Genomic DNA, 25,683 nt, shown 5'->3' with positions numbered 1-25,683 from the left:
TTTTATCATATTGAAATTATTTTAAGCAAAGAACAAACTTGTGGTTGTATTTATTTTTAAATCTATGTATCACGTTGTGTGGTGAAATAATGCAACTACGAATTTTAGATGATGTAACTGAACATACATCACAATCAACGTGATGTAGTATAATAATCGAGCTGCGAAGAATTCAATCTATTAAATCATCAATTGATAAAAAAAAACTTTACTAGCGCATGCGTAAACTTTTTATTTTAATTGAAAAGTTAAGTTCTGGCCACTATAGTTAATTTTATGCCTTATAATGATCAAGAAGAGAAAGTACTATAGTTTTTATTAGAAAAAAAATACTATTTGGATTTTATATTTTAAAAAAAATTATCATAAAATCCAAACGAACAATATTTTAATTTAAGCAAAATACTAACAATAACAGAATATGTAATGTACTGTATATTTAAGAATAAGCTTAATTTTTTTTTTATTAATTTTTCTAATTTATTTTGAGCTTTTTGATCTCCTTGTTTAGCAGACTTCTCGTACCAATAAATTGTTGTATATTTGACATATAACATTAAGCAATACTTGCAATATTTTTGTTTAAATAGACTTGTTGTAGAATATGACCTTTTGCAATAGTAACATTTATTTTCACCATTATTAAAAGGAATAAACTTAATTATATCCTTTTTAATTCCTTTTCCATATTAGCAAGATTATATTGAGCTTCACTATTTCCCGAATTTGCTGCCTTGTGATATAATTTAAAAGCTTTGTCATGATCTTTATTAACGCCATTTCCATTTTCATACATAACGCCAAGATTATTTTGAGCTGCACTATCTCCTAAATTTGCCGCCTGCTGATATAATTCAAATGCTTTTTGATAATTAACACTAATTCCAATTCCATTTTCATACATAACGCCAAGATTATTTTGAGCCGTACTATCTCCTAAATTTGCCGCCTGTTGATATAATTCAAATGCTTTTTGATAATTAACACTAATTCCAATTCCGTTATGATAAAAATAACCACACTTAAATAATCCTATTGCGTGACCCTTATTTGCTATTTTTTCATAATATTCGAAGGCTAATTTTTCATCTACTACAGTTCCACGACCAAATTGATAACATAATCCAACATAATATTTTGCTAATGCGTGATCTTGTTCTGATACTTTAATGAATAAGTTAACCGCTTTCTTTTCATCTTCACTTGTTTCAATTCCTAAATAATTAAAATATCCAAGTAAAAATATGGAATCTGAATTATTTTGATTACTTAATAACCAATCATAAATTTCTTTCGAATTTATATTATTATCATTAAAATAATTAAGAATATATTTGATCGTTTTTGTATCTTTTCCCTCATTAGCCAATTGATTAATATAATTTACTATATTATTAACTATTTTATTTAATTTTTTTTCGGTTGAAATATCTTCATTTGTTAATGATGTATATAGTACCATTTCTTTTGTATTAATTTTATCAAAATTTTCAATAATTTGAGACATTTCTCCATGTAATGAATTGTTAATATTTGAAGTATCAATATTGATTGGATTAAAATTTTGTCCATCTGTTGATGTTGATTGAAGATTTGATTCCGTTTGATGATTTTCTGTTGTTTTCGTTATAAATGCTTTTAATCTTTCTAATACTTGATTTATAGTTGGACGATTGTCTGGTTCAATATCCCAACATTCTAAAAACATTATAATGTTAATAAATTATAAATTATAATTAATGAGAGTTCATACGTACCAGTATAAATTTTAATATAACTTTCAGGCGTATTAGGAATGGGTTCTTCTCTACGACCTTGTGAAATTTCTAAAGCTAAATCAATATCGTACTCTTCAGTAGCAAAGGGTGGTTGACCACTAGATATCTCCCAAAATAACACACCAACACTATAAATGTCACTTTTTTCATTAAATGAACATGTTTGATTTGAGTTTTTATTTTTTTTTCGTCCACTAAATCTTTTTGGATCAACGTAAGGAATTACTCCAAAAAATTTAGTTTTTGTATTGGATGATGATTCGATTCTTTTTGACAACCCGAAGTCGGACAATTTGATAGTATTTTGATGAACCAATACATTACCGGAATGCTATTAAATTGATATGACGTTAAAAATTGAAAAAAAAAATTATAATTATTATTTTATTATTTAATAAAATGAATTACCAAATCACGATGCACTATTTTTTCATTATGTAAACACGACACTGCGCTAGCTAGTTGGTACGCCAAATTATATTTGTCGTTCCAGGTAAGGTTATCGAAGTTTTCCTTTAAATAATTTTTGAGAGTACCAGAATCAGCATACTCCATCACTAACAAATAATTTTTCGATTGAACATATTGATTTTCTAATGATGAATAAAAGTAATAACATTTTTGCAAAGTTAAATAATAGAATAAGTATACTTACTATAAATGAATTTTATCATACCTGGTTCAAATTGTGCGACTCCATAGAATTTAATAATATTATTATGAAATTGTATATCACGTTGAAGCTTGAGCTAGAATATAAATATTATAATATTAATTTAATACATATTATTAATATAAAATGACAATAGTATACTTATTACATAATTTATACCTCATGAACGATTTCTTTTGCAGTGACGTCATCAAGATTAAAAAAGTATTTCAATGCTAAATATTGTTCTGAATTTTTCCAATTTGCACGATAAACCTTTCCGAATCCTCCAGTGCCAATTCTTTGAACATTACTAAAATATTTGTGTTCATAAAGTCTAAAATATTCTTTAGAAATAGCTTCTTCAATCCAATTAATACATTCATTTGTATTTTTGGTATTTTGCATTTTGATATTATTATTGGTCATAAAGTAAAATCAAAAGACGAATTTTTATAAAATTTTTTTAATTTTTTCATTATATAATATTTAATGTCGTACAGTACACAAAAGGTTGCACAAAAAGCCACCTGCGGGCTGCGGCGTTTAAAAAAATAAATAAATTTGATTAAATTTAGTGTATTAACAAAAGAAAAAGAAAAATAAATTTGACAGTAATTTCGGGTTATCGGGTTGATCATACTGACCTAAATTAAAAGTTTCTCATAAATATAATGAAGGTAATCAATATTCTCAGTTGCTATAGCGAATTTAGAAAAATCGATAAAAATAGATCAACATTTTATTAAACTAATATTCGAACCAAAGGCTCGTCTTTTAGGGGTTTGTACGAGTCTTTTAGATGTGACTAATTAATGAACGATTAATTTGAGACTGCCATTATAAATTTACTGCGGTTCAGATGTTTAATGATCATTGGACATAGTTATTAAATAACGTAATTTTGATTTTCGAGCAATATTATTAGTTTTTTATATATTACAAGTGTTTAGAATATTGAAATTGTTTGTGTATTGTTAAACTAAAAATGTTCAAACAATAATTTAATGTCTTCAAATATTTTGAGCATGATTTGACATCCTTGTTTAGAAAATTATTCAATTCCATCTCCTCCTTCATATTAACAAGATTATATTGAGTGAATCTATCTCCTAAATTTGCCGCTTTTATATAATATGGCCTCACTTCTCTTATTAACACTAGTTTCATCATAACAATCCTAACATCCTTATTCTACCCAAATGTTCTTGCTTTGTTATCATCTTAGTTAATCGATTTCATTTCCAGTTACATAAGATAAAACTATTTCTTAATTTTACCGCTTTTCAAATACTAAATAAGCAGTTTTTTTCAACTTTTTTAATTCCACTATGTACAATCCTTTTAAAAGCTAAATTTTCATTTTTTTATGGTTCCATTATCAAATTCATAACATGCTCCAGGAAATTTTTTCCAAGTAAAATCCACATGGAAATCCACATCAAATATTGTGGAATTATGTGAAAATCTGAATAGTTCCAATATTTTCCAAATACCCTGTGACGAAACACATGGTATTTTCTAGGATACAGTATATGAGAATGTATAGAATTCCACATATTTCTGAACCGATCTATCTAAAAATTTCATGAAGTTTACACTTATTTAGTTAATTAGGTTAATTCATGATAGCATACCATAGCAAAAAAGAAATAGTTGTATTTTTTTAGTTATGAATTATTTAGTTAACATTTTATTTTTATCAAATTAGATTTACTTGGAGTGGTACGAATTAATATTGTAAATGTTAAAAATCTCAATAGATACTCTGGATGTAAAAATTACTTGTTTAAAGGGTTGTAACAAATATAACACAATTAATGTCTGCAAAAACGTCAGACTTATATATTTCAATTCATGACATTGATACTAAAACTATTATTTCCTTTTATAATTTATGTAATCGCTTATCAAAGTCAAGATGATAGTAAATGATGATGAAAAAGTAAATCGATGATAGTGTATTAATTGCAAATAACTTGAATTCCTTTCATTGTTATAAGATAATTATAATTTTATTAATTATTTAATATTTTACTCATATATTGAATACATTCGCGACTCTTTACCTACAATACTCTTTAAAGCTTCATTATGGAATGAGAAAGATTATGTATCTTATATGCATATGGATCAAAGATACTGAGGATTGTCATCAGGCACTTAAAACCAATGAATCTTCTTGGTTGGCGAGGCCATACAATCTGCAACCATAGACGATCCTATAAAAAAATTCTGAAAAAAACTCCGATAAATGATCATTTTCCTAGTTTTCATCTTGAAGAAACTCAGACACGCACGTGATCGTTTTTCTGAAAAATTTTTTATAGGGCGTATCCTCAATCAACAAAAACTAAAATTAAATATGAAGATATCAATGAATTTGCTGAAAATTCTGCTGAAGAATTTGTACTGAGCTTATTAAATTTTAATTAAAGCCTGAAAATGCTAAGAGGCTTGTTTCCCAGCAAGTCAATGCCGATACATTATCTATTAATAAATATGAAAAAGCACGGGAATGACTACAACAGGAAGTGTTAAAGATTATTAGATGAAGCTAATTAATGAATCGGCTGTTGAAGAAATTATAACTGAAGATGGAGTACAAAATAGTGTAAGTTCATCCGAAATAATATCTAACAAAATTACTGAAGAACTTGTAGTAGTACATGCTGCATTATTTTGCCAAAAGAATGATGGATCTCTACAACTTTCTCTAAAATTTTGGCATAGCTTTCGCGAGGTATACTTCTGTTATTCAAATTTCCCAAAATTTCCTTTTCCCCATTTTACTATCAAACTGCATTCGCCTCCATATATATTATGTAATCGGATAAACCTTTTTCCTTTTCTAAATATTTAACAGTTATTCTTTTATGAATATAAGGCATTCTCGGAGCAAATGCGCCAAAAATGTCAAAAATACTGTTTCCAAAGAACTTTCTCAGTCACGAAGGTTGTGCGATAATTTTTGACTTCTAGATAACGATGATATCGATAAATCGGTTATTCAGCATTTGATAAACTCATTGCAATACAGAAACCATGAAGGCTATTTGGATTCAACTCCTATTCAAGAGAAAAATACTTTAAAAAAAAATGATAGATTATATTAATAGAATAAATTTTGTCCATAAGCTTTAGTTGATAACGATGGTCTACTATATACTGTATCTGTTGCTATGCATGTTAATGATGAGAAAAAGCTATTACAAAATATGCATTATTATTTTCAATTTTCATAATTACCATTTCAGTATAATGAAAATACAAACTTCTACAAATGATTCATTTAATATCCTTAATATTACAATTGTAAATTCAAATATATGGCTTAATATCCTCTTTTTAAAATATATTCACATGGATAATTTATATGTTTATTGAACATTTTAACATGATCTTTTTTTCATCAAATTAAAATTACTACTAGATTAAAAATGAAAAATAAGCTCTATTTTAGAAAAAATCATTTTATTTATTAAAACACGTATTTAATTTTTGAATTGAAAATTTGGCGTATTTTTATAGACTAGTTTTCGCAATTAGTCTAATCATACTAATTCCTAATTTGGATGAAAAAAAAAGTTTCAGATTAATTTTATACATTATTAGTATGGGTGAAACTAACGTTTTTCCACTCTAAGAAAAACCCATAAAAATTTTGAATAGCTTTAATATGATATTCTTTTTTATTGTTTTATATGAAATAAATTTTTTTTAGTTGCCCATGATATGCAGTACAGGAGAGCCGTCTTAATCGTAATTGCTATTCTCTTTTTTGTCATGTACTAAGATAAAATAATTTAAATTACAAAAATTACGGCGTGAATGATGAAACTGGTCACTGTAGTTGATTGGCGTGACAGTCACGTGATTTTGGCCTGCATTACGGCATTATGGTCATATAAGTATAAACGAGGTTGAACAAGAAATTACCTCGTGAGCGCAAATAATAAAAGCTAAGTTACAAAAAAAGAAATTAAAAGGATACGTATAATACACATTACAATATTTAATATTAAAATAGGATATTTTTATTTTCCACTAGACTATTCGATCGATGATCCGAGAGTTATTAAGTATAAAGAGAGATGATATCTTAATGAATTCTTTTTTTTAAAAAAAAAAATCGGTAATAATGGTATTGTGATATCGGTAACCAATAATAACACGGCAAGTAATATTACGGTAATTAATAAATTATAATTAAAGCAATTAAAGACAACAGAACTCAATTATTCGTACGATTTTATTTTCTATCTTTTTTTAATCAGATGATGATAAAACTTTTGTGTGTGTTCAGATAAATGGCCTTGACCTCATAATATGTGACCAATTGCAATCATAATATCCATAATTCCGAATTATATTTATTCTAACGATTATTATCTTATATTTTTATATTTTTAATTTCGAATCAGGTACATACATACATATATTCAGTATATACTATAAATACGTACATACTGTACAAGTAAGATTCATCCATTCAAAAGTAATCTAATATATACCTATAATTTCTAAATAATAACATGATATTTTAAAATAATAATAACTAATGATAATATAAATAATAAATAAGATGTATGAACGAAAGAATAAAGGATAATAATTTATAATAATAATTACCATATATGTTAAAAAATTGAAAGAAGGTAAAAAAGTATTAAGAAAACGTAAAAAGTAATAAGTCCCAGCTTAATTACTTTTATTTCAGACTTTCAGCCAATAATGACCAAAAAATAATAATATGAAGCTAAATTCACGAAAATAGAATGAGATTTAGCGGTAAACGCTGGTCTTACTGTATGTCGATATTTACAAATAGAATTCCTCCTCGTGTTAAAAAATATTAAACATACTCAGAATTAGACTCAGTACTGTAATACTGTAGTAACATATGTTTCCAGCTGTACTGTAATGATTATAATAATTTCTTTAGGGAACGTTTCGTAAGTAATTCTAATTTTGGATAAATATTTTTTTTCTTATCGCGGTTTATTATCTCCGGTAAATAAAAGCATCTTTTTACAGTAATGATAAATAAATATTTCATCATCTTAAATTTCCTTTTAAGGAATTTAAAAAGCAATAATTAAATGTGTTGGCGTAAAAACTTTAAAATCATGAACGAATTAAAAAATATATATTTATTCTGTTTTTATTATTATTATTATTATTATTTTTGTTGATGGGGTATTGAACTCTAAAATTTTTTTCATTGTCAAAAAGAAATAAACAAAAAAATTTGTTGAAATATTATTATTTTTTTTACTCTTTTGTTGGTATTTGTATGCTAGGTAATAGTAAATAAAGAAGCAAAACCATCATCATTAGGAAAGAACAAAGTGTTTCTCCTGTAAGAAAAATAATCTTGTAAACAAAAAAAAATAATCCTTTTGTTATGTTCAGCCGCTCATTATGAATTTACTATATTTGGAAATGTTTGTTTAACATCAAATTCAAAAAAAAAAATAAAATACAATAAAATAAGTAATTGGAAATTACTGGTAAAAAAAATTTACCAATAATTATGATTAATTTTAGACAGTAAAATGTTCTTGTACGTTTTAACAAAGGTAATTGGAAATTATCATTGATATCAAGAATAATGCTTACCAAAATTAACGTTATTGCAATATTTACTATAACGCCTTGCTTAAAAACTTCTCATTCAACGACTCCCAAATAGTTGTAAATGTAACCTGATTTTTCTTTTTCCAATTAATAAATCGGAATTCTAAACCAATATAGAAAATTTCTCAATGTTTCAAGCATGAATCACATGATCTTATAACGAAAAATTCCGCAAAAAAGATATTTTAATAAATATAACTTTACAAATAAATGTATTTTTTTTGTCTATTATGCAGGGTTATTTAATTGAGGGCGTCAAAGGTGCATTAAATGATCGCCTTATTTTGGATGGAAGTTGATACACCGTGTACAAATAGAAATTCCTATTAAAGTATATATGTGCATTTGTGTAATACCAGAGTTTGCTGGTTGAATTGCTAAATTGATTATTATTTATCTTACTAGAATAAAATGAATCACTTAATTAGTATTCATTGATTGATAACTCTTTTACATTAAAAAAATTCGTAGAATTTCAATAAAAAAAAAGGAAGAAAGAAAAAAAAAGCAAATTGCCCTTAATTATAATAGGATATAAAATAATTATGTATTTATGACGTAACAAGAAATTTTTCTCTAAAAATATATTTGAATGATATTTGGATGTCACAGATAGGCTACAACATGCGTATTATGTAGATAATAATCCACTTTATATAATTTTATTATATTCAATAAAAGAAATTGAAGTTCGGTTAGAAGAATGACCAAATTGGTATAGATTATTTATTACTAATTTTAAGAATCAATACTATAATCTTTAAAATGTTTGTGTATTGAAATTCGAAATAGGATTTCTAACGATATTTAAGTTATTCGAGTTTTTACTATAAACAGATTTTGCATTTCTAAATTAATAATTTACGATTTACAGAAATAAAACGACGATTTCGAATCATTTTGAATTAAGCTTAAGTGAAAATGAAAATGGTGTTTAAATTAAATATTGTTAATAAGCGAATATAAAAAATAAATCATATCATAAGTTTCGTTCTTAAAAAAAACTTTTGGGAACGTAATGTATCAAGTATCATATTGATTAAAAAGAAGAACCATTGAAAAATTGATGTGTGAATGGGGGATCCGTGTATTGTATTGATAATCGACTAATGCGATTTAAAGTATTGACATGTCTTATTTTTCGTCGTAGTGGTCGACGATTTCTTCGACGAATTACACGGGGCATTATAGGAATCTGCATAGAATCTATATCTTTTCTTTGATACTTAGAACTGATAGAAAAAAATAATGACGACAATTAAAAAAGAAATAATTCACTAAAAAAAATTTTTTTTCTTTCTTAAAGCTTACCACTCTAAATTCTCTGGAGAAGCAAATGTGTTTCCTTTTCTAATATAGTGACCACGTTGTGATACTTGTAATTGTTGAGCAACTTTTTGAGATAGTTGTTTAGAATACGAAGAGCTTTTACTTAGTTTCTCTTGTCCCTTTTGTTTGTGTTCTTCACGTATTATCGCTTGACGAATATCAAGTTGTTTGCAAACCTCTCTATGAGAGGAACTAAAATTAGTATCGTTCTGTTTATGAATTTGACCGAGATAATTAACAGGTTGGATGCCAGAATAAGTGATTGATGGTGGTTCCATTTTCTTCGTTTTGTTGTTCTCTCAAAACATTACTATTAAATTATAAATTTCATTTAAAGAAGTTTCGAATATTATTTTTCCTTTCAAAATGAGAACTGAACCAGGGGATTTATTTTATGTATAGTATACTGTATATATATATATATATATTTTTTTTGCTGATCAGGTATTTACTTTATTGACTCATTTATTTTTAACTAACTAATATATATATCGAAAAATATTATATAAACGTAAATAAAAAAAAATTTTTTTTTTATAATAGTATAATTTATATTTATAAAAACCTGTATAACAAAAAAAAAATTTTTTTCAAAAAGATGACAAAAATACAAAATACTAAAATAGGATATTTAAAAAAACCATAAATAGTATAACAGATAAAGTCGATTATCATTCATTTTATTACGTACTATAAAAAAATTTATCCGTTATTTCTGTAAAAACTCCGTAAAAATGAGCCTTTCACGAATCCATTCACGGAATAAAAACGGATTACAGGGTAAATGTTAGTGTGCTTTTGCTTAATTAATGTTTTGTTTTCTTATTTTTAATTTCTTTACTCCATCTTTAACAAAAGTTTACCAACAGACTAATTTTTATTTAGATAGTTCTTCGGCTCCCTGGATGTGCGGAATTTTAATAAATGTAAATTTTGCTCTTAGGCTCTTCATTTTTTGCATATGGACGATCATTTTATGGCTGCAATTAGAGTATTAGACTCGCATTATTCACGTGATGCGTAATTTTGCACGTATTTTTTTTAAATTTTTTTAAAATATTAATATCCCCTCCTCTGTGGATAGGTAAAGACCCTCAGTGTCTATAGGGGGAACAAAAAAGAGGGAGTGGTGGAATATATACAGTATAATATTTTAAAAAATAATTGGTAGATAAGATAAAATTATTTTACTCAAATTTTATAATCTATCCAATCATCAAGATAATATTAGTAATTTGGTTTGGCCGAATATTGCCTCCTAATACATTGCAAAAATATTTCAAACTAATGTTTTCTAATTGAATTTCAAAACTAATGAGTTACTATGAAACGATAGCAATATTTTTACAATTCGTGACTATTTCGCTGATAAATAATCGATGCGAATTTATGGCATGATTATTTAGTAATTGATTAAGCAACAAAACACAGGTTCCTGTAAAGCGCTTAATTGTCAAAAAAATTATCCACGAAAAAAATTTTTACATCCAATTTATTAAAAAAAATACATTTAAATTAAAATTTATACTACTTTTAAAAATATATTAATTGGTTGCAAATTATTTTTATTATATTTTGAATAAAAATTCTTTCAGGCTTGATCAAATGGAGAGCTTTGAAATTATCAGCCGGATCCTAATTATTAAATTAGAATTAATATTTTTTACTATTTATTATTATTATTATTATTAAAAAAATATGTTAAATTAACATTTCTATTTAAATATATCATATTAGTTATTAATTGTTTGAAATTATTTTTAATAAAAATTCTTTGGGTTAGAAATTTAATTCTTGATACCCAACAAGATCTGTTATAGAAGCTAATAATGTGCAAAAATCGGAGGAACATTGTTAATTAAATGTAAATTCATTATTTCTTAAATTTAATAATTAGTGTATTTAATCGAGTCGATTATTTAAAAATTCTCATTGAAATAATGATCGACATTAGATTACTTTCATGCATCCATGCACAATTACGTTTTAGTAATACCTTACTTTTATTTAAATGCGCAAACTTGCATAAGAAGAAAAAAAAAGAAATATTAACTTCGTCAATAAAAAAGTCAAGTAACTAAACAATGTCTGAAAACAATGAATCTAATATACCTGTAAAATTTACTGGAAATTCAAATAATGAGTGGATTAATTGGATTGAAGAAGCTATCGCAAAAGATTACTTCAAATATTACGAATACAACCAATTTAGTAATTTTCAAGAAATTGGGAGCGGAGGCTTTGGAAAAGTTTACCGTGCCAACTGGAGAAGCTCTAATGTTTATTTAGCATTGAAATCATTTTATAATTACAATGATATTACAATCAAGGAAATTGTTAAAGAGGTAACAGAGATATATTTTTACTTAATATAATAATACGATATTTTCTAATTTAAAATTTTATTTAGCTTAAAATTCAGCGTGAAGTAGATTTTCATAAGAATGTTATTCGTTTCTTTGGTATTACAGGTACAATATATTTTCTTTTATGATTATTTTGACTATAAATTCTGATTAAATATTTTATTTTATTTTTTTATAAGAAAATCAAAATGATAATTCAAAAAATTATTGGTTAGTAATGGAATATGCAGACAGTGGTACTCTTCAAGAATATTTGAAGGAGCATTTTGATAAACTTACTTGGGATGATAAATCTAATATGGCACTTCAGTTAGCCTGTGCTATACTATGCTTACATGATGAAGGGATTATTCACCGTGATTTGGTAACTCATTTATTTACATTTACCATTTTATATATTCTGTTATATCTTTTGAATAATAATTAATAAACTTATTGTAAATAGCATCCTAGAAATGTATTAGTACATCAAAATATGATTAAATTAGCAGATTTTGGGTTATCAAAAAGAATTGAAGAATCATCCAGCCTCCAGTCTTCAAAATTATTTGGGGTAATCCCTTATATAGATCCAAAAAAACTTAATAATGATAATTACAAATTAAATAAAAAAAGTGATATTTATAGTATTGGAATACTTTTATGGGAGATATCTAGTGGTAAATCTCCTTATAAAGGATCAAATACTATTAGTTTAGCGATTAAAATAGTAAATGGCGAAAGAGAGAAACCTATTCCAGATACTCCCGAAGATTATGTAAACATTTATACTGGTAAATATAATTAAAATACAATTATAGTATGATTTATATTGAGTATTGCTAATATCACTATTTGTGACGGACTACCAAAATTAGAGTGGAGTTCTGGGCAGAGTTAAAAATGTGAAATTCTGCTTAAAATTTTACCTAATGCACTGGTGAGATTTAGCAATTTTCTATATTAATAATGTTAATTATTATGTATTTTTTAGATTGTTGGAATTATGAACCAGATAATCGTCCAACCGCCAATCAGGTTGTCTCTAGATTAGATGCAATTGTTCCAAAGAACAATAATATAATTATAAATGATTTTCAGTTAGATGATTCTCATACAAACATCCAATTATCAAACAATAAGCAATATAATTCAAATGCTTCTGAGGATTCTAGTAATAAGTCATATTCTAGTAATAAGTTGTATGAAGAATCACAAATCATTCAATTAGAATCTCCACTGTTGTTAAATGATAATTTTATATTAAAAGTTGATGAAATGGTTGAACTTCTTAATAAGATAGCGATAGAAGTGGAAGAAGAAGATAGTCAAAACATTTATAATTATCTTAATAATCATAATATAACTTCAAAAGAAATTTATAATTGGATATTAAATAATCAAAATCATTCAAACTCTATTGTTTTGCTTGGGGATTTTAATTATTTAGGAATTGAAATTAATGTTAATCAAAAAAAGGCATTTGAATTATATCAAGAAGCTGCAAATTCAGGAAATATTATAGCTCAATATAATCTTGGATGTTGTTATCGATATGGAAAAGGTGTTGATAAAGATTTTGATAAAGCTTTTGAATTATTTGAAAAATTAGATAAAATAGGATATTCAAAAGGAACAAATTATTTAGGATATTGTTATTTTAAAGGAATTGGAACTAGTATTAATAAACAAAAAGCATTTGAATTATATCAAAAGGTAGCAAATTTAGAAAATACATATGGAATAGTTAATTTGGGATATTGTTATCAAAATGGAATTGGAACTGATATTAATAAAAATAAGTCATTTGAATTATTCCAAAAAGCAGCAGATTTAGGAAATGCATCTGGAATGAATAATTTAGGGTATTGTTATGAAAAAGGAATTGGAACTGATATTGATAAGAAAAAAGCATTTGAATTATATCAAAAAGCAGCAAATTTAGGTAATTCATATGGAATAAACACTTTAGGAGATTGTTATAGAAATGGATTTGAAACTGATCTTGATGAGAAAAAGGCATTTGAGTTATATCAAAGGTCGGCAGATTTAGGAAATGTATTTGGAATAAATAATTTAGGATATTGTTATCAGAATGGAATTGGAACTGATATTGATAAGAAAAAAGCATTTGAATCATATCAAAAAGCAGCAGATTTAGGAAATATATTTGGAATAAATAATTTAGGATTTTGTTATAAAAATGGATTTGGAACTGATGTTAATAAGGAAAAGGCATTTGATTTATTTAATAAAGCAGCAAATTTAGAAGATGCATCTGGATTATATAATTTAGGATATTGCTATGAATATGGAATTGGAATTGATATTGATAAGAGAAAGGCATTTGAATTATACCAAAAAGCAGCAAATTTAGGTGATGCATCTGGATTAAACACTTTAGGAAACTGTTATAGAAATGGATTTGAAACTGTTATTGATAGAAAAAAGGCATTTGATTTATATCAAAAAGCAGCAGATTTGGGAAATGCATCTGGAATATATAATTTAGGATACTGTTATGAATATGGAATTGGAACTGATATTGATGTGAAAAAATCATTTGAATTATACCAAAAAGCAGCAGATTTAGGAAATGTATTTGGAATGGTTAATTTAGGAGATTGTTATAAAAATGGAATTGGAACTAATATAAATAAACAAAAAGCATTTGAGTTGTTTCAAAAGGCTGCAAATTTAGGAAATGTAGATGGAATAAATTTTTTAGGAGATTGTTATCGTTGTGGAATTGGAACTAAAATCAATAAACAAAAAGCATTTAAATTATTTCAAAAGTCAACAAATTTAGGAAATGCAGTTGGAATAAGCTATTTAGGATATTGTTATCACTATGGAATTGGAACTAGAGTTAATAAACAAAAAGCATTTGAGTTATATAAAAAAGCAGCAAATTTAGGAAATAATATGGCTCAAAATAATCTTACTATTTTAAATAAGGAATGGTGAAAATTACAAGCGTTTTATTAGCAAGAAATTTGTCAAACAGTTTCCTAATTAAAGATCTATATAAGTATCAAATGAATAATATCTATGTATAATTTTTCTTATAAAGCAATAAATAAATTTTCTATGATTTACAGTATTTGTAAGAATTATTATTTATTATATCCTAATAAAATAAAATACATTTGCTGGTTGAGTGGGTAGGACCCAGAAATATATATATAAAGGTCAGGTGGCGAAAATTTTTTTTACTATGAGCTGTATGCAGAGACTTTTTATATGAGTAGTACACATAATTGACACCTGATATTGAAAATCCTGCAAAAATATGCAAATAAAATTTCAGACATTAAGTTATTAATTATTTTATCATGACTTTATACTATTATTTATAAAACTAAATACTAATGTGAAAAATAGAATTTATTCTAATTTACCATTTTTTCAATAATATTTTCTAAATTTTCACTTTTTAACCCTTAGAAATTTCTTTCAATTAATGCTAAATATTACAATGCGGTTAATGTACAGTAAATATATGGGATTAGCCAAGCAAATTTAAGCCAAAAATACGCAAACTAATTTTTTACATATAAAAATTTTGATAAAAATATGCAATCTTGATAACATGAAAAATTCTTAGATTGTACGCAAATCAAAACTTTACTCTGTCTAATTTCACTATGATGGCGACGCATCTGTGTACCCTACTCCTGTATATATATTTCTGGGTCCTAGTGGGATGTTTTTCAGAAAAATTTTATGTATATATAAAATATTATTTCTCTAATAAAATACTGATTCCCATGAGGGTAAATTTTTTAAAAAATAAAATAAAAAAAAAAACCCCGAGACTAAAAGTATTTGTGGCGAGTTTGTTCTGTGGTGGACTTCCCCATGGCACAAAATGGCCAGTGTAATGCCGTAATATACCTATTAAATTTAGTAATTATGAGGCGCAGTATTATATTTAAAATTAGTGTATAAATTTTTAATATTATGAAATTGTGTTTTAATTGGTCCGCAATGACGTTAAACTAAGGATCGAGTGAATAAGGAAATAAAGGAATAAATGTCAGTGATGACGTAAAACTAATTGATTAGAAAATTACATGAATAATTTATTCAAGTGAGTATGTCTTAGAAAGGAATAGTCAAAATTTATGTTGTAGAGCATTTGATTGGAAAATATTAAGTCGATCATTTGATGAAATTATGAAAGTAGAACGTCAGGATATTTAAAAAGGACATGAATCTGATCAGAGTGAAATATAATAATTTGAGAAAAATTAGAAATTTTAGAAAATGATACAAACATATATTTTACTCTAGAATAGTTAATATTCGAATCTTTTTAACTTTTTCTTATGATGAAAAAGTGCCACATTAATTAAATTAATGGTATTAAAAGATCTTTAATATGAGGGGAAATTATCGCAATTTAGAATTTAGGAGAAATAATGTATTTTTATTAAACAAGCATACTTTTGACATTATTAGGCCTAGATCATTACACTGGCACTACGGATTTGGATGGCATATCATGTGATTTCGTGATAGGCAATCATCTGTGGCGCGGCAACCTAAAAGATGAATCTTTTCTCGAAATTTCCAAATAAAAAAAGTAATCAATCAAATGGTATGCTAACAAGCTAATCAAATAATGATATTTTTATCACTTAACTGAATATTACTTTGAAGCATTATTATTACATTGACCGAGAATCAACTAAATTTGGAATTATACTCAAAATTAAAGATTGTGAGACTAACGAAAAGATGAATTTTTGACATCTATTTTGAAACTGGAGTTATAAACTTGTTACAATATATAACTAACCAAACATTGATTTCATAAAAATAAAGCCATTAGTTAGCCGCGATCCAGACAAGAAAATTTCGTAAAATTAAATTTTATGAAACTGTGCCATTTTGTAAGTATTCATGAAACTATATATATTTTATCACAAGAGGTATAAAGAAAGTTTAGTTCTTGCCACCATCAGGAGATTAAATTATGTGTATATTAATCATTAATGTAGATTTATCAAATATGGGTAATCCCGAAAATTTACACCTTGAAAAAACTCGTAAATACGCGATATTGTTTAATTTACACTTAAAATATAGTATTTGATAATTCGTGTCTAAAATAATTGCATAGATTTTTTATAAACAGTTAGTTTCAAAAATCTATATTCTGAAAAATTGTATAAATACATAATTTTGAGTATTCTATATATAAAATCACAGTCTAAAATATTTCAACAAATTTCCATCTAAAAAAAAATTGTGTAAATTTACATAAACAAGTAGTTTCGGATATTCACATGCTAAAAATTGTACAAACATATGATTTTAAGCAATCCATACATAAATACAACAATTCGAAATATTTTGATAAATTTGCGTTTAAAAAAGTAGTGTGGATTTATATAAATAGATAGTTACACCATTTTATGATATAAAAAAACATGTAAATATGCAATTTTGCGTAACTTACTCAAAAAGTATGATTTTTAAGATAAATATAAAATATAATACTGTAAATTATAAAAAAAGTTAAATAGCATAGTGGTTAAGTTGCGAGATATGATATATAATAAAATAACTCAAGGTAATCAGTTCGATTCCTAAGGTAAGCAAAAAAAAAAAATAAATAAATATAAAAAAATTATGCCGAGTAAATAAAAATATTAAGGAAAGAAATAACAAATGAAGGAAAGGAGAGAGGTGAGAGAGAAATAAAGGGAACAAGAAGAAAAAGAAAGGAAGAGAAGAATTTTATCGTGTATTCCCTTATATTTAAAAATACAAAAATTTTTTTATTAAATTAATATAGGAATTCTCATTATTAAGAATATTTGTGATTTTACACGCCCGTATACCCACGTAGGTGTCGTGAATTTGCGTGATTTTTTACATACGTGTAATTTTGCAAATCTACACCCTTTTTAAACTCCTGATGTATTTATGTAGAATTTATGAAACTTTTTAAGATACAAAATCAACGAAATATTTTTTAAATTGTTTTTTTGTGTAGATTACTTAAATCATATGTTCAAGAAGTTATTTCAAGATATAAACTACCTATTCACGAAAATTTTATGACATTTTTTAAGATCCGCCTTATTAAATAACTATGTTTTAAGTGTAAATTATGCAAAATTGTATATTTATAGATTTTTACGGAGTATAAATTTTCAGGGATTATACATATTTGACAACTCTACGCTAATATTCGCCTCATATAATCTCCTGATGTAGGTAGTTTCAGCAATCTACACTTTCGAAATTTGCATAAATACATGATTTTGCATAACCCACGCGAAAATGTAACCTAAAATATTTTGAAAAATTTTTATTTAAAAAAGTTGATTAAAATTTACACAAATAGATATTACTAGATATATACGCTAAAAAAAAATTTCTAATAATATATGATAACAATTAAAAACATTTTTAACACTGAGTCGAGGAAAATTAGCAAATGAAGTTTGTTTTATTTTAAATATTTACACTAAAAAAAATTATATAAATACATTTTTATTCTAAGATATATAAATATGAAATATAATATTTATAATTAAAAAAAAAAGAACAAATAGTGTAGTGATCGGATAATGAGACTTAATATATTAATAGTCTACCTCGAGGTATTCGGTTCGATTCTTGGTGTAAGTAAAAAATAAAATGTAATTAATTAATGAGGTATTTGGTTCGACTCTTAGTGTAAGTAAAAAATAATAAAATGTATTCAGTTCCAACTCCTTAATGTGAGTAAAAAAAAAAATAATAAATATTAAAATGTGAAAAAATTAAGAGAAAATTTTTATTACATTATTTTTTACTATTAAAAAAACTACGTCATTTTTAAAAATACACCATTTTATACTATTGAAAATTCCTCTAAATTTTTCACACTCGTACGTGTATTATTTTGTAGATCTACGCTTATTTTATTCTCCTGATGTTAAATTTTCTAATTTAATTTGAGCGTATCGATCTCCTTGTTTAGCAGATTTCTCGTACCAATAAATTGCTTGATTTATATCCTTGTTAATTCCTTTTCCGTATAAATACATAAGAGCAAGATTATTTTGAGCTGTTATATGTCCTAAATTTGCTGCCTGTTGATATAATTCAAATGCTTTTTGTTTATTAACACTAAATCCAATTCCATTATCATAAAGATAACCACAATCAAATAATCCCATTGCGTATCCCCTATCTGCTATTTTTTCATAATATTCAAAGGCTAATTTTTCATCTTTTACAGTTCCATAACCAAATTCATAACATAATCCAACATAATATTGCGCTAATGTGTGATTTTGTTTTGATGCTTTAATGAATAAGTTAAACGCTTTCTTACTATCTTCACTTGTTTCAATTCCTAAATAATTAAAACATCCAAGTAAAAATATGGAATCTGAATTTTTTTGATTAATTAATAACCAATCATGGATTTCTTGTGAATTTATATTATTATTATTAAAATAATCAAGAATAAATTCGCCTACTATTGAATTTTTTCCTTCATTATTTAATTTGAAAATATAGTTTACTATATCACTAACTATTTTGCTCAAATTTTTTTCCGATGAAATATTTTCATTGGTTAATGTTGTATATACTACTATTTCCTTTGTATTAATTTTATCAAAATTTTCAATAATTTGAGACATTTCTCCATGTAATGAATTGTTAATATTTGAAATATCAATATTGATTGGATTAAATTTTTGTTCATCTGTTAATGTTGATTGAAGATTTAATTCCGTTTGATGATTTTCTGTTGTTTTCGTTATAAATGCTTTTAATCTTTCTAATACTTGACTTATAGTTGGTCGATTGTCTGGTTCAATATCCCAACATTCTAAAAATCATAATAATGTTAACAGATTATAAATTATAATTGATGAGAGTTCATACGTACCGGTATAAATTTTAATATAATTTTCAGGCGTATTAGGAATGGGTTCTTCTCTACGACCTTGTGAAATTTCTAAAGCTAAATCAATATCATACTCTTCAGCAGAAAAGGGTGGTTGACCACTAGATATCTCCCAAAATAACACACCAACACTATAAATGTCACTTTTTTCATTAAATGAACATGTTTGATTTGAGTTTTTATTTTTTTTTCGTCCACTAAATCTTTTTGGATCAACGTAAGGAATTACTCCAAAAAATTTAGTTTTTGTATTGGATGATGATTCGATTCTTTTTGACAACCCGAAGTCGGACAATTTGATAGTATTTTGATGAACCAATACATTACCGGAGTGCTATTAAATTAATATGACGTTAAAAATTGAAAAATAAATTTATAATTATTATTTTATTATTTAATAAAATTAATTACCAAATCACGATGCACTATTTTTTCATTATGTAAACACGACACTGCGCTAGCTAGTTGGTACGCCAAATTATATTTGTCGTTCCAGGTAAGGTTATCGAAGTTTTCCTTTAGATAATTTTTGAGAGTACCAGAATCAGCATACTCCATCACTAACAAATAATTTTTCGATTGAACATATTGATTTTCTAATGATGAATAAAAGAAATAACAATTTTTTAATAAGTTACATTTTTACAAAGTTAAATAATAAAATAAGTATATTATAAATGAATTTTATCATACCTGGGTCAAATTGTGCGACTCCATAGAATTTAATAATATTATTATGAAATTGTATATCACGTTGAAGTTTGAGCTAGAATATAAATATTATAATATTAATGAGTACATATTACGAATATGAAAATGTCGCATTATACATTTTATAATTTATACCTCATGAACAATTTCTTTTGCAGTGACGTCATCAAGATTAAAAAAGTATTTCAACGCTAAATATTGTTCTGAATTTTTCCAATTTGCACGATAAACCTTTCCGAATCCTCCAGTGCCAATTCTTTGAACATTACTAAAATATTCGTGTTCGTAAAATCTAAAATACTCTTTAGAAATGGCTTCCTCAATCCAATTAATACATTCATTTGTATTTTCGGTGTTTTGCATTTTGATATTATTAGTAATAGTAAAGTAATAACAAAAGACGAATTTTATTTAATTTTTTTCATTATCGTAGAGTAAAAAACAGACAATAGCCTTTTCCTATTCGGTAATCTGTCGTACTCTCTGAAATATAGTGGTACAATTTTTTTTTATATTTTTTAAAATAATGTGCCCCATAGACTCCCGGTCAAACGATCATCAAAACACTTGCAAAGTATACTCTTTTTTGGTTGTGATCAACACGAAAAGTTTGCCTGCGAATTTAATATCTTAGATTTTAGATTATAGATTTAATAATAAGAATAATGAATCCTAAATCTAAGAGTATAACGCCCACCCTCCCTCCTTATGAACCGATGGGCTATATATATTTTTTTTCCTTCATTTTTTTTCATTTTAAAAAAAAAATAAATTTCGGGTTACTCTCTGTATTACGCAATATTTACTTACGCAAAAAAAAAAATTTTATTTTATACCCAATATAATTTATCAATTTATTCAACAAATCAAAAAAATTTTCTTCATTATCTTCATATATAAAAAATTACTCAATGTATTATGCAATATTTACAAAAAATAAAATAAAGAAAATTTTACGTATTACTCAATATATACTGTATTATATAATATAAAATTTGTCAATTTATGTAAAAATAAATAAACCCATATATTACTGCAATATAAAATTTATTTTTTTCATAAAAATTTTTCAAAATTAACTTATTACGAAAATTATTACGAAAAATATATTTCGTAAAAATTATTTTTTCTTCATAAAAATTTTACACATTACTCAATCAATCAATATATTTTACAGTATAAAATTTATTTATTCATAAAAAAAATAATTTAAATCAAAGAAAAAAAACTGATCTTTATTTGTTTCCTATCTCTTTTTTTTTACTCATTTACTCAATCAAATTTCATAATTTCATAATTTTTACATTTACATAAATAAATAAATCGAATAAATTCATGTAAAAAAACTGGTATAAAAACAAATTTTTTTTTCGTGACTTTTATTTGACTTCTAATTTCCATAAAGGTATAAATAAATAATTAATTAATTACAAAAAGGCAGATGATGTGGCTATAATACAAATATTACATTAATCAAAATATAAATTATTTCCAAATATATAAGTTGTTTACGATATAATATAAATTTTTATATATTATCTATATAAAAAAAGGAAAGATTCGGATGATGTGGCTTAAATAATTACAATATTACATAAATTACTCGTGCTTCTAAAAAAAAAAATCCTAAAATAGGTTTTTTTGCGGCGATCAGACTCCTTTATTTTATTATCAAAAAAAAAAAAAATAGATCTTTAGTTAATCAAATCAAATAAAAATTTTTTTTAAAAAAAATGAATCTTTATTCTGGAGTGCAAGAATGATTATTAAAAAGAATCCACTCTTTATCATATTTTTTTTAAAAACTTTAATAAAAGAATTCCTTATATTTTAATTGAAACATTTTTTTTAAGTCTTTTTTTTTAATTTTTTTAAATAAAAAAAAATTTCATGTAATTAAAATAAAAATAAAAAAATTTCATGTCGTAAATTCATACATTTTGCATTTTTTTTTCTTCAAATTAAAACCCGATTATCATTTCATCTATTGAATATTCGTATATAAATACTCTGATATTTTTTTTTTACTTAAAAAAAAAACGTATATTTATATTTTTCAAATATACAGTTTTATTCTTAAAAAAAAAAATTACAATATCTTTTCTACCTCCTATATCTCTAATGCCAGCAAAGTTGAGTACGATATGCTACATTCACGATTCAACCCAGAGGTCGACAAAGGAATATAGCATAAAAGAAATAACTGGAATATCCAGACTGAGTGATGAAGACCCAACCAAAATCATATATCTAAAAATTAAAGCGTTTGTTCCATTGGATAAAGAAATTGATACACAAATTGAAGAATTTGAAAATGGCCAGGTAATTTACTTGAGAGGTAAATTTATTGCCTGCAATGGATGGTACACGGTAATGTTACTTATTTTTAGTTCAAAAAACAAAAATTAAAATAAAATAAAAATTAGTATCAAATTATTAATTTTGAAAAAATTGAAATAATAGGTCAACGCTACATCAATTAAACCTATGCCAAGTCTTGATTTTGATATGATGCCAGCTGTAGGCATAAACATAATGGTGACGGGTTTGACCACTCAAACTGTTAAAAATGTAGGTGACGAATCTGTTCTTGACTTTCACGTGGAAGAAAATCTTGGAAATAGAGAACCAAAGGATTTTTGGTTAGAGATGAGACATAATTCAAATATTAATTATTTGGCCAATAAAACTAATTCTATCAATCAAACCATGAGATCTACGATGGCAATTTTATCAGGCCTACTCTATTATCAAGAATCCATCATAGATACCAGCACAACTGAAGAGTCTATACCTGGGAAACATATCTTGAAATTAGATGATATATCACTAATTTCTAGCAACCGACCTAATACGTCTGCTCAATCCATTAATCTACCATGGTTGAACCAAGAGTCAACAAGTTCAAGGAACACACCTCGTACACCAAGAGGATCTACTTTGCAGAAACCTCTGGTTTTCACAAAATATGTTAGATATAATCACTACATATTACCAACTGATGGTATATATATGTTCTACACATTTCAATACACGCAATATGTTTGTAATATTAATAAAATAATGTTATAATATTTTTAATATATTTTAAAATTTAAACTTAAACTAATATAATGTAGTAAATATTTTTGTAATATGAATAAAATAATTTTACAATATTTTTAAAGTATGTTAAAACATGTACTTAAACTAATGATATAGTGAATATTTTGAATATGTTGTTAATATATTTCAAATATATTGTTGATATATGAATAACATATTTTGAATACTTGTTGTTGATATACGAATAATATATTTTGAATATGTTGTTGATATATTAAAAATATATTTTGAATATGTTGCTGATATATGAATAACATCTTTTCAGAAACTATAAAATTTTTTCCGATGTTAATATGACCATGCTGATACGGTATCTCATATAATGATATGTCACGAGACACTTAACGGGTAAAAATAATGGAGTATCATTACAATATTATCACTTTATTACACAAATATTAAAAACATCACATTGAATTAATGTCACAATATATTGTTATCATAATTGCAATATTAATTTATTAACATGTATATTTAATATATAAAATACATTATATTATAAAATATATTATCTAATGTAAAATTATCTATACTATGATATGGACTTCAAAAATGCTGATGATTTACGCTAACTGTATTACTTAACTTCCTCTTGTTATAATTGGATAGCCACGGATTTTTAAGCGATCAACGTACTAAATTTCCGTTGACATAGCGCCCCTGGTGACACAACTATAACAAGGTGGGAATTTGATTTGGATAATGGTATCATCTGACATCGTTAAAATAAAAAAAGATATTTTTTCACTAAAAATTAATTACTAAGTTTCATAATTATATATACGAAACTCTAATCAATTTCTCCTATATGTCCAAATAAACTTTAAAAAAAAGAAATTAATATATAAACTATAAAAAACTAAATAAAAATAAAAAGAAAACCTACTTAAAAGAGCGTATCTGAAGAGACAAAACTCATCTAAAATCACAAAAAATGAAATCATTAGATTAATATTTCGTTAAAATATAGAGTTTAAAAATATAAAAAAAAACATACTATAATCTTTTCCTATCAAATTTCCACGTGTTAAATATTTGAAAATTACAAAAAAGAGTAAATATTACTTTGCAGAAACCTTTGGTTTTTACAAAATATGTTAGCGATATTTTTAAAATATACCAGACATATGATATTCCTATTTATGTTATCTCTGTTTTAACTATATGCTGACAATATGTTGAACATATAATATAAAAATCTTATTTTTATATAGTAACTATATGTTAGAGACATGGTAAAATATTATTTTGAATGTTAAATTTATATGGTTATTATATGCCAAATATGTGTCAGAGATGTGATAAAAATATTATTTGAAATATTAATTTTATATAGCCATCATATGGTAAATATGTATCAATAATATAATAGAAATTCAATTTTATATAACAATCATATATTGAAAATATATCGAAGACAGAGTAATAATAATAAAATAATATAATAGCCATGTTTCAAAAATAATAAAATAATATAATGATTGTATGATAAAAATTTCGATTTAAATTAAAATTTCCTCCAATAAATTCATGTACGACTTGATTTTTGAAAGAATTTCTCTAGTGTAATATAATAATATAATGTTAGCAATATAGTTGTCTAGCTGATTAAACTGCAGTATAATAAAAACTATTTAAAACATAACTTCAATTAGCCTCATCATGCTTGGTGCTACATGTACTTTTATATTCGTGAATAAAGTGAATTTGAGACGTGATCAATAAAATTGATTGGAAAGATTCAAAACTAACGTGATTCTTCCAGCTTCTGAATATTATAAAGTGGACATCTTGATATAAAATCAACATAGTTCGTCACCTGAAATTAAATAAAAAATAGTGTAAAATTTGACCATTGTTTGCTTTATAGCATATGCGACACCTTTAAATTCTTCATTTAGATCTACAATATCGCCAATATGAAGTTTTAATCGTACAGGTTCTTGATTGTCTTTAATAACCATGTATGAAATTGAACTATAAAATTCTATGTTTTGTTCAATATTGCTGCACTTTAATTTAAATAATCTGCATAAGCTCTATAGAGATTTCGATAAAATGGATGATTATCAGCCAACTTTCTTGATACGTCTTTACACTTAACTTTTTTGGCACTCCATTGATCTTTAATAGCCACCTCTATTTCCAGAAAGAATCAGCAAAACCTAAAAGAGAAAAACCAAAGAATAAACTGTTAATAAG

The 25,683-nt window shown here is 25.1% G+C and overlaps 5 protein-coding genes across 5 annotated transcripts; 2 read left to right on the top strand and 3 right to left on the bottom strand.

The window, feature by feature from the left end:
- Window positions 1–661: 661 nt before the first annotated feature.
- Window positions 662–2,838, bottom strand: OCT59_007139 (uncharacterized protein; the record flags this gene model as incomplete). The annotated part of the gene is made up of 5 exons (XM_066146688.1): window positions 662–1,698; window positions 1,758–2,109; window positions 2,187–2,371; window positions 2,455–2,527; window positions 2,611–2,838. The coding sequence occupies 5 exons, from the start codon at window positions 2,836–2,838 to the stop codon at window positions 662–664; spliced, it is 1,875 nt and encodes a 624-aa protein (XP_065998519.1).
- Window positions 2,839–9,109: 6,271 nt separating this feature from the next.
- OCT59_007138 (uncharacterized protein) lies at window positions 9,110–9,677 on the bottom strand (the record flags this gene model as incomplete). Its single annotated transcript, XM_025330520.2, has 2 exons — window positions 9,110–9,302; window positions 9,382–9,677. 2 exons carry the CDS (start codon window positions 9,675–9,677, stop codon window positions 9,110–9,112), a joined length of 489 nt encoding a protein of 162 aa, XP_025174650.1.
- A 1,806-nt stretch (window positions 9,678–11,483) lies between these two features.
- OCT59_007137 (uncharacterized protein) lies at window positions 11,484–14,711 on the top strand (the record flags this gene model as incomplete). The annotated part of the gene is made up of 5 exons (XM_025308715.2): window positions 11,484–11,744; window positions 11,810–11,870; window positions 11,945–12,129; window positions 12,211–12,538; window positions 12,739–14,711. The coding sequence occupies 5 exons, from the start codon at window positions 11,484–11,486 to the stop codon at window positions 14,709–14,711; spliced, it is 2,808 nt and encodes a 935-aa protein (XP_025174649.2).
- Window positions 14,712–18,667: 3,956 nt separating this feature from the next.
- Window positions 18,668–20,739, bottom strand: OCT59_007136 (uncharacterized protein; the record flags this gene model as incomplete). Its single annotated transcript, XM_025319051.2, has 5 exons — window positions 18,668–19,587; window positions 19,648–19,999; window positions 20,077–20,261; window positions 20,359–20,431; window positions 20,512–20,739. 5 exons carry the CDS (start codon window positions 20,737–20,739, stop codon window positions 18,668–18,670), a joined length of 1,758 nt encoding a protein of 585 aa, XP_025174647.2.
- Window positions 20,740–22,497: 1,758 nt separating this feature from the next.
- Window positions 22,498–23,448, top strand: OCT59_007135 (uncharacterized protein; the record flags this gene model as incomplete). Its single annotated transcript, XM_066146665.1, has 2 exons — window positions 22,498–22,746; window positions 22,840–23,448. The coding sequence occupies 2 exons, from the start codon at window positions 22,498–22,500 to the stop codon at window positions 23,446–23,448; spliced, it is 858 nt and encodes a 285-aa protein (XP_065998518.1).
- Window positions 23,449–25,683: the final 2,235 nt, after the last annotated feature.

Source organism: Rhizophagus irregularis, chromosome 15 (assembly GCF_026210795.1).
Source record: "Rhizophagus irregularis chromosome 15, complete sequence".
In the NCBI taxonomy this organism is placed as follows: Eukaryota; Fungi; Glomeromycota; class Glomeromycetes; order Glomerales; family Glomeraceae; genus Rhizophagus; species Rhizophagus irregularis.
This window is presented reverse-complemented; position numbering and strand designations above follow the sequence as displayed.